At 36.9% G+C, this 10,561-nt stretch overlaps 1 protein-coding gene across 1 annotated transcript; it reads right to left on the bottom strand.

The window, feature by feature from the left end:
• Positions 1-3,146: 3,146 nt before the first annotated feature.
• LOC116131096 lies at positions 3,147-5,343 on the bottom strand. The gene has a single exon (XM_031416737.1). It carries the CDS (start codon positions 5,341-5,343, stop codon positions 3,340-3,342), a length of 2,004 nt encoding a protein of 667 aa, XP_031272597.1. The 3' UTR covers positions 3,147-3,339.
• Positions 5,344-10,561: the final 5,218 nt, after the last annotated feature.

The raw sequence follows: 10,561 nt of genomic DNA, 5'->3' as shown, positions 1-10,561 counted from the left end.
TCTCCATTTCTTCTCCTTCACTAATTTTCTCTCTCTTTTTCATCGTCTTTTCTTCTAGATCTTAATAAAATTCAAGACCAAGAAAAACTTAATCTTAATATCCAGTAAGTAAACCCACATGCATGAGACAACATCACTAATTGAACTCATTTCTTTTTAACTCAACTTGACTCAACATAACACAGAGTCACACTTTATAAAACATCAAAACCTTTACAAAAGCAACAACAAGACTATTAGAAACAACAATATACAATATTTGTTGCCCACACAAAAGAGCAAAGACAGAACCTGCAAGAAGAATTGAAGAAGAAGAAGTGAACTGGAGAGAAATTTGCGTTTTAGGGTTAGATTAATTTGGGGCTTTTGTTATGAGTCAAACAAAAAAGGAAAAATTGTTTTACTATCGGGTATCGAGTACCCGGTTGTATTTTTAATAATACCCGAACCGAAAATTTGGGTATCTCATGAATTACTATTTGAAACCGAACCGACTTTTTTAGGTACCCAAAAAATTCGGTTCGGTTAACTTGTTCGGTTTGGGTAGCGGATAATTTTGCACAGCCCTAACCCCAGTTTATAAATGAGGCGATGAAGAAGGTTTTGAATTACGTCTGGGTAGTTGAGTGGTTCAACAAGGACTCTTAAGTGTATTACTCAAGAGGTCCTGAGTTTAAGTCCCTTTTTCGTTGCTAATAGGGGTAAAAGTTAGGGGTGTTCGATTTCGGGTACCCTGCATTTTTTTAAGGAACCGGAATTGACGGTTCCTTGAAATTTGGAATCGGAATAGGAACCGAAACAGTTCCGGTTCCGGTTCTGGGTACCCTGTAAAATTCATGACCCTCCAAAAGTTTTTAAAACAGCAAAAAAACCCTTAAAAACTTACAAATACCCCCCATTTGGAACTTGTTAACAAAAATAAAATTACAAATTATAAAATCAAAATTACAAAGTCTATTACTTTGTAAAGATAAATTCTCAAAAGTCAAACCAACTTATTTTAAATGTTATGAAATATAAATATAAATGTATTCACGTTACTTTTTATACAAAAGTTTTTATTAAACCCCTACTCTTTTATTTTATTTTATATTAGTCTCGGTTCCCGGTTTCAGTTCCTAACTATAAGAATCAGAACCGCACAGTAATGGTTCTAAAAATTTGGAACCGAAACCTACCCGTTGACAACTGATTCTGGGTAGGAATCGAAATCAAACCTCGAATAACCATCGGTTCCAGTTTTAATCGGTTCTTTTGAATACTCATAATAATAGCTTCTATTCGGTCAATAATTCTAAAATCCTGATAAATTAAAGTTCTTGTAAGTTGGCTAGACAACACCGCTCATTAAATAAAAAAAAAAAAAAAAAGCTAAGGTTTGAATTAAATATACAGCAGAGAAAGAAAAAATTGTTTTAAATGAGTTGTTTGGATCAAAGCTAAACTGAGCAGTCAACACATCATTTCAGTAAAGATTCTTTTACAGAAGTTGTCGATTTACCTGCCCTTTTCTCCCTGGGAAAACTTTCTTGTTATGGTCATATAACTTTCATCATCTTCGATTAGTAAGTGCAATACTCTGTGTGTGTGTGTGTGTGCTGTGCTTGCCCCCACAGCTCAAATGGAAAGTGGAAACAGATTCCATTTTTATTTCCATTTCCGGGAACTGGAACCCTCTCAAAAGAATTATTTTTTTAAATCCGTGATGATTATGAAATTGTGGTTTTGCAAAAGCATCTTCCTGCAGCTAGCAGAGCCAAGATTGGTATATTATCAATGAAATTGGAATTCTATTAAGAGCACTATTTTGAGAAGGCGTTGGCCCATTTTAGGCCCACAACATCAGGTTAGCCTTTGGTTAAATCTACATTGGGCCCTGCAATCTGAATTCCGGATCAGGCTAACCAAAAGTCTATATCAGATTTACTCGATCCTAATTGAATAATACTATACCAACAACTTTCTTTCACAAACTTTCTCTCAAAACTCTGATGTGACAGCTCGCAATTGGTCAGTTCACAATGAGTCTCATATGGGTCCTAATAATTAATTGCAAACTGACTAATTGCGAGCTCATACGTCAGAGTTGCAAGATAAAGTTTGTGAGAGAAGCTTATTGGTGTAGTATTACTCTTCCTAATTTCCTCCCATCAATCTTTTTTAGCATGGTTGTCAAATTGTGCATTGTATCGTATATCGAAAATCTAAATTTTTGAATCTTGTGTCACATATAGTAGGATACGCCTTTTTCAAAAAAATTAATAAAATAATTTAAAAAATTTAAAAATTAATATCATCCCCATAATTAATTAACAAATTTTGTGGTATTATTGACTTTAAATTATGATATTACATAATCAAAATTAATCACAAAATTAATAATCTATATAATTTCCTCTCAACCATTCATGCCATTTCCAAAATCAATATTAATATCTATAATTCCACTTGTGTTATTATTATCATGCAAAATGAGCAACACATCTTTCTTTTCACTTTCTCTATGCAAAATGGATAAATTTGGGCACGTTTTAGTTAATCGGGTTGGGTGACCTGGATTCAACCTGGAATTTTTTTTGGACATTTGACCTATATTAATAAAGTCGTTTCGATTTGTATCGATATTTTTAAGGATACAAACAGATACATATCGTATCGTAGGATACATATCAATGTATCGAAAGGTTTATGATACACTCTCTGATACATATCGTTGGCGACCCGTATCGAATCATATCATAAGATACGTATCGCGTATCGTAGGATTCTAACAACCATGCTTTTCAGTACTTCTTCTTTATTATTGGGTATAATCTTAAAATACAATTAATCCCTTTAAACTGAAAGAGGAATCGACTTCTTCTCATAAGCAACCAGCATGAAATTAATGAATGAAATGGTTTATTTTTAGTTACATGGACAATTAGCATCTAGAATGACCCTCATCTACGTAAAGAAACAAGAAGAAATCATGCTCAAAATTCGGCTACTCTACTATTCCTGATGAATTGATTCAGAGTTCAGTTAAGTAAACTTGTGCCTGCTTGGATCCGCGGCTGGATTCCATACAAATATACAATGAATATATTCAGAGAAGGAATATTTAATTGCTGAAAATGTGCTTTTCAGATTGACAAACTAGTAGTTGGACAATAAGCTGAAGCATTAACAGACCAGGTTAGAACTTTTAAATAATGCAAGAAGGCAGAGTTACTAGAGGCACTTGTGGTTGTGGTCACAACAATACTAATTTATATACATTTTTAAGGGAGTGGAGAAAACAAATTAACAATACAAAAATTGTATGTATGAATCTTAATGATGTTTTACATGGCATATTTAATGGAACCCTCTTGTTCCCCTGGATTGGTAGAGTTTCAGCCGACTATTTGCTTCTGGTAATAGAGATTCAAGTGAGGGTTCTGCAGTCAAATGTGCCTGCTTTAACGACCACTCAAGTACTATTAGCACCTCTTCTTCTGCAAGTGTCTCGCTATCAGGAACGTTCATTGCAACATAGCATAGGAGCATCAATGCAGGAATTTGAATCATTTGTTCTCCAAAGTAAACGTGTTGAATCAAATGTTTGGTGCCTCCTGCACTGATAATGGCTTTCGAGTGAACATCACAGAGGAAATTCTGAGTTGTTGCAAACTTGTTAAGCGCAATTATGGCCTCCATTGCAACCTCAGGTTCACTTTCATCAAGCAGCTTCACCAATGGTCTGATAAACCTTGTCTCCGTCGCTCGAAAAGTCCTCGCAAGGTTCCCAATACACTTGATGCAAGGTATCAGGAGGTCTGAATCGGCCCTTTCTATTACGTGCAACAACTGTTCAACAACAGCTTTGGCAGCTGGAGAGGTGGGCTTGAAAGCTGAGCGTCTCAACTCGGCATTTTTTTCAGCTACTGCCGTGATTTCGACCAAAGCCATAGCTGAATATGATTGAACATCTTCATGACCTTTCTCTAACAACACTGCAAAACATAAAAGGGCTCTTGATTCTGTTAAGTTACGGCATATGGTAAGACTTTCCTTTGAGAGCTGCCAAAGGGCTCTTGCAGCCATTGCCTTCATCTCCGCTTTAAGAGCAGGGCTTTCGCTTTCTCTCCCTTTATGAATACTACTCACCGCTAATGAAACTTGCCCTTGGTGTTGATGATTGTGCTGCTTTGTGTTGTTGTTATATCTCCTGCCATCATTAGCTTGCTGGTGTTGATTTGTTGGATGCCTTTGTTGTTGTTGGGTTGATTTGGAATTGTTAGGAAGTTTGCGACTCTGAGTCACGTCGCTAACCAAATTGGACATTGAACTAGGAGCTTGGTTCCCCATAGGATGAGCTACTTTGGTAAAATTTTCTTCGCTATATTGTGCCGTCGTCTGATTTTTCTCATTGTTCGGATCCTTGGTAGTATTACTAGCTACCAAAACTGAATGAATCGATGACATGGGTTGTTTATGTGTTGAAATTGTGTACTTACTATGTTCTTGAACAGTTTCAAACGCAAGATGACTAACAAGAAATCGAACAATATTGTTCTGCGCAAAATGTTCTTGACATTTTCGGTGATTTCCAACCAATTCCGACACCGCCCAAGCCACCACAGATTGAACCTTCATGTGACCGTCTTTGAGGATTTTCGCAAACACTGCGCACACACCAGCATTCACAATCTGTTCGACGCTTTCAGCGTCGCGTCCCAACAAGCCTATTGCCCTTGCAGCATTCTCTTGACCCTCTCTTTCTCCTTCTTTAGCTAGTTTCAATAAAGGAGGGACTCCACCTTCCTCTATAATCAACTTCCCGTAACGATCATTGTCGCGAGCCAGCGAAACCAATGAAGCGGCACCATCAGATTTTTCTTCGAAGGAACCCGTATAAAGAATGGAAATTTGTTCCCATATGAGACACAAGATTGGTTCATTGGCTGCAATTGGAGGGAGACCAAGATATTCATCATCATGATCTTCTCCCGATGCTGATACTCTCAATAGCCATGACACGTCTCCTAAACAATTCTCAAGCTGCATTGATGATTTTTTGAATGCTGCAGCTGGGATAATAGTGAAAACTCTTTTCACGATTCCATTTCCCCGGCACTTTACAACTAAAGTTAAGGTTTTATCAAGAACTTGTTCCGTTTCATGAGCAATTCTCAATGTTGGACGCTGGTAAGGCACATTGCTTGTACGTGCAACTTGGCGTAAAAGGGCCGCGAGTTTCTCGGCCTTGCTCTTTAGCTCTTGACATTCTTGTTTAAAGGAATATGCCTCATCTGCTGCCTTCACAATAAAGTCTGCTAACTGAATTGGCACGGCCAATTCTTTTACAAGGTCCGCCATGGCCTAATGCGGACTAAGATGAAATGATAAACCAAAAAGAAAGACGGGTTTTGCTGCAAATGATGATTTACGTCTGTTGACTTAGGAGGCAAAACTTTTGGTGTTTAAGGGGACCATACCGGATTTGAATTGACTTTGCTGGTGTGTAAAGGTGCTGCGGTGGTGGTGGTATGGGTGGCGGCTCCGGCAGTGAAATGAGAGAGAAAGAGGAGAAGATTAGTTTTGTAAGACTTCAACGGTGCAACGAGATTTTCTGCAACTTTCATGTAGAAGATGACCACCATTCTTCTTTATGTTATATATAGGAAGTGAAATGTTTGGTCCAAAAATCAAGAGCATTTCTATTACAAGAAAAGCTTCAAAAAAGCCCCAATCGCCTTGAGTTAGCGATTGGCTTACACTTGCCAACTAATTCCATTTATATACGGCCTTTCTCTTGGCTTATCTTTATCATTACGTTCAAAGCAGTCAAAAATTGATAAGGTAAAGAACAATTAGGAGGGCCATTATTTAAAAGAATTTTGTCTTGGAATGCCACTCGGATATGTATATGGGCATTGAATATTTTAGGTGAAATGTCATGATAAATATTTCAAGGAATAAAGCATAAAATGTTGGCTAGCAATGGATTTGACAATGGGTTATCTTACATGCTTAAGCTTTACTCTTAATTACCTAAAATTCCAGAGTCCAACTCAAGACTCATTCTATGTTTAATCTTTGGATATTCTCATAATCAACGGGTCTCGATTGCGACGAGGGGTTTGAAAATTGTGACCACATATTAGTTTCTTCAAATGCACAGAAAACATTACCAGAAATTTGCTTATGCTTCTGTTGTTGCTTGTAACACTCAATAATTGTATCTATATCTCCTACTTGTAAATTGAAGTAAAACTGTTGGTGGTTTGGATTGTGACTAATTCCAGGAAAAAAAAAAGTAGATTTTTGAGGGGACCACAAAAGATAAGCAACATTAAGAATCTGTCACTTCAATGTGCAAAAACAAGACTCAACTAATGGACATTCTCAAAAGAAAATTGAGCATAAGAAAGGATTTAAAGCCTAAACTACTGGACCACTAAGAGTTGCATGATTATTGAGAAAATATATATAACACTAAGGGGCATGTGGTTTAGGGAAGGTTAGATTATTAGGAATGTTTGATTACTGAAAAGTTAGATTACCTTGAAGATTAATCAATAATACTATACTTATAAAGAAATCTTACAAAGATTTCCATACAAAGTGAGGTGACAAAAAATGAATAGAAGAGTAAAACAAAAAGTTAAACTCATTAAATTCACTCTTCTATTCATTTTTTGCCACATCACTTTGTGTGGAGATTTTTGTAAGTGTAGTATTACTCTATATTAATATGTTTGGTTGGGAGAAATAAATTGATGGGTATGTTATTAAATTATTGAATTGTCCTCTAACTAAATATTATTATTATATTATTTTTTAATATTTATTATTATTTGGATTATTATCCCCCCCCCCCCCCAAAAAAAAAATTTAGAAACTTAACAAAAACAACCACATAGTAAAAGTTTGAAAAATTAACAAAACACCCCCACTAACCCAGCCACTGCCACCCGCCGGCAATCTAACGGTGCACAGAAGGCAGGAAATGGCCTCCATGCGCCCTATGGCCATTTCTGGCTAGAAATGGCAATATTGGTTCACGACGGCCATTTTCGACGTTTCGTGCGCCATTTCGACAGTTGCCTACGGTAGGTGGGTGGGGGTGGTGGCTTAGGTGGGCTGCAATTTGTTTTGAATTCAAGGGTAATCCAAAAAGTTAATTAATTGGGGTGAAATAGTAAAAGACATATTTATGTAAATAAATTTAAAAATAAGGGCATTATTGTCTTACAATTTTATTAATAAGGGATAAAATTGTAATAAAAAAATAACCCTAGTAATCTTAGAATACCTAAGAAAATAGAGATAATCAGATTATCTCAAATACTACCAATAGTAACCACTATTGGTATTTGAAAATTACCGATGTCTTATATTATTTAACAACTAAATATGATAATCAAGTAATATAAGATAACTTAATCCTGATAGATAATCCCAAGTAACCCCCAACCAGACGCCCTAACAGCTTATCTGAAAGGCATTAATGAAAACAACAGTCAACAATAAAATTTGTTCCGAAATCTGCTTGCTGTTTTTTTGTTTTTTCTGTTGTCTTTTCTTTGCCTCACATTTGGTAGAAAGGACATTAAAAATTTCCATGTAAATGTGTTTAGTTGTTGATATTGTCACTTGGGCTATCATGGTTGTTGAAACATAGATACTTACACACGTAGTTGGCCTTGGCCCCTTAAGAATTCAAGGCAGCTCATTTGGTAAGCAAAAACTGCAGGTTTAGTACATACACTCCAGTTTCACACAAGCGCCTATAGTTGAGACTTGAGAAAACCTATATCTTAAAAACTAGTTCGAGCCCTCTCTTTCTTTCTTTCCAAATCACACAAGAAAATGAAACAACTGGCTTAATCCTGCAATCCTAGATGAAGGTTTGGAACAGTACAGCCTGCAACAGCGATTGTTTCTCCTCAGACTCAGAATTATTGCATGCTATGGCCCTGATATCACAGGGGAAAAGATGATATATGCAGTTCGGGTAATCAAATATATCCAAAGTTTTGTCAACAAGGTCGTTAACTTCAACTTCAGTTATCATAACAAAACATGATGGCTCTTGAAATTACCCTTTAAATGGACAGGCAATAGTTTAAGCACCTTCCCTGAATGTATTATCATTCTCATGCTCCCAGTTGAACTAACATTTTCATGTGATCATGTCTAGTCATCGCAGTAGAAAGGTATAAGTAATAGGGGAGATCATGTGATGAACTGCGACATCAATAGTGAGGAATTGATTCCTTATTGATAAATTAAATGAACCACCATGTGTCAATGGATGGGATTAGGACCGCCAAAAATTTTTTATCTCAACGATAATGACCTTATCATGTTACTTCCCTATTATTAGGACCGCCAAATTTTTTTTATCTCAACGATAATGACCTTATCATGTTACTTCCTTATTACTAAGGACAATGTACCTTCAAACCCTTAAATTAACTGGGCCATAAAATTAATTTGAAGCATTGTATCTTGTAAATTCTTTATGCTGTGTCCTTCATGAAGCCTGTAGCCACATACTGTTCAAGCACACTTAAGAGTTAAGTCACATCAGCAGGATTATGACCATCCTGAAGCTTACTTAGAGTTTAGAATTCTATTATTTGTGCTGAAAGGCTTAGAAGTTGCATTCTAAGTATGAACTGCATACATCTTCCATCGCCGATAAATTAGAGTTTTAACTCACTTTTGGATTGTTACAAAAGGTATCCAAATGGGTTTACGACCCGATGATACAATAAGACACGACCTCATTAAGACATGAAGTACATAAGGCGAGGAGTTAATCACATCTCACATTTTTGGCTAGTCCGGAATGTTATACTAATCTCTCATGTTTTATCAACTCTTCCACATGATTATTAAATATTCCATGGAAGGAGTCTTTGATCAAGTTAGATGAATGCTTGATCAATCATTCATAATAGTTAGTTGACAAGAGCGGTCAATTAAGACTCTTGAGTATATTATTTAAGAGGCTTTAAGTTTAATTCACCTGTGCTGCTAATAAGGGTGATCATTGAGAGATTTATCCGGTTACCAACTTCAAAGTCTTAAGAAATTAGTTGAGGTGCATACAGACTTTCCAGATAACTATAGTCACAAAAAAAAAAAAAAAAGGTCACGAAAATCCCTCAGACTGAACATCTGTTTCTGCAACATAAGAAAAAGGAAGCTTGTGCTTCATAAATGAATATAATTTTCTTTTAGAGTGGTTAAAATGTCATAAATGAATATGTCCAAAATTCAACAATCTTTTAGAGCCAAGCAGGGACATACTAGTTTAAGCCAAACATATGCAATATCACAATTTTTTTTTTCTTCTAAAACCATAATACTAGCAAAGATTAAACAACAATCCTCTTGAATTTTGATGGGTTCAAGCCGAACCGTCTTTTCTTGCTGATATTGTGATAAAAACAAACACATTTCTACCAAAATGAAAACAGAAAAAACAATTTTGCAAAGCAATAAAAAAGAACTAACCACTTAATTTTTCCTTTCTGGGCAATTTATGTTATGGTCTGTTATGCCTGAAAAAGTAGGGTTGACGTAGAGTCTTGTCAGCATGGGGTGGTAAGAACTTAAGAAGGTTCCGCAACCGTTCAGATGCAGCCACGTCGCATGATGACGTGAGTAGCATACCCCTGTCAATGCAGTGAGTGAACACCAGGTCAGCGAATGGTTAGGAATCGTCCACGTATCCAATCCCTGCACAAGTCGAGGTAAATCACTCGGGCAGGTGAGCAATGAGACGCAGATAAGGATTTGCACGGTATCTACCCCACTTGCAGATTTAGTAATCATTACCTTGATTCATCCCACCATAAATAGGGGCATTCTCTCTCATTTACAGGATTGGCTAATTTCACTCTGGAATAGCATGCTTTCTCTCTCTTGTATTCTCTAAGCTGTAACTCAGCCCGCTAAACGCGACCTGACTTTACAATCATTAATACAATATCAGTGGTCATAGGATTCGCCTTTGAGCATCCGAACCACTTTAAACACTGTTCTTCATTCTTTACTAAACTCAATACTTCCATAATCACGTGTGACTTCTAAGCCCGTTTAGCATTTCTCACGTGTGAATAGTTGGTGTCAAAATCAAGCATCAACAGTATGGCGCTAGAAGGAGGGCCTTATTTAGTACCTGTTCTTCATATGGAGAATCTCTGACTAATCGGTCCCACTATAGTAAATGGCTCGCGGCTTCGAATCTGAGCGAACCAATTATGGCAATGAAGAGATCCCCCAGGTATAGGAGGACACTTCTCCCGAAGTGCCCCCAGCTCAGCAAAATATCATGGGGGATATCCCTTCAAGCTCATGGCTTGATCTAGCCGTCATGAGTTACCTAGAGAGGTTCAACAATACTCTCCGAACAGTCAGCCAAATGATAGATCGATTGGATCAGGTCATGCCACCTGAATCAAATAATGCAGTGCCACCGCCGAAAACACCTGCAAGAAAAGGGCAAAAGCTCATACTGCGTGCACTACGGCGTTTCAAAGAAATGGAAAGCAAGTGGCGCACAACGGACCCAAAGGCT

This window comes from Pistacia vera, unplaced genomic scaffold (genome assembly GCF_008641045.1).
Source record: "Pistacia vera cultivar Batoury unplaced genomic scaffold, PisVer_v2 Contig229, whole genome shotgun sequence".
Classification (NCBI taxonomy): domain Eukaryota; kingdom Viridiplantae; phylum Streptophyta; class Magnoliopsida; order Sapindales; family Anacardiaceae; genus Pistacia; species Pistacia vera.
Note: the sequence above shows the minus strand (reverse complement) of the source record. Positions and strands in the feature narration are given on the sequence as shown.

Bases quoted from the DNA above. Each gene is read 5' to 3' on its own strand.
- LOC116131096 (XM_031416737.1), bottom strand. From the start codon at position 5,343: ATGGCGGACCTTGTAAAAGAATTGGCCGTGCCAATTCAGTTAGCAGAC.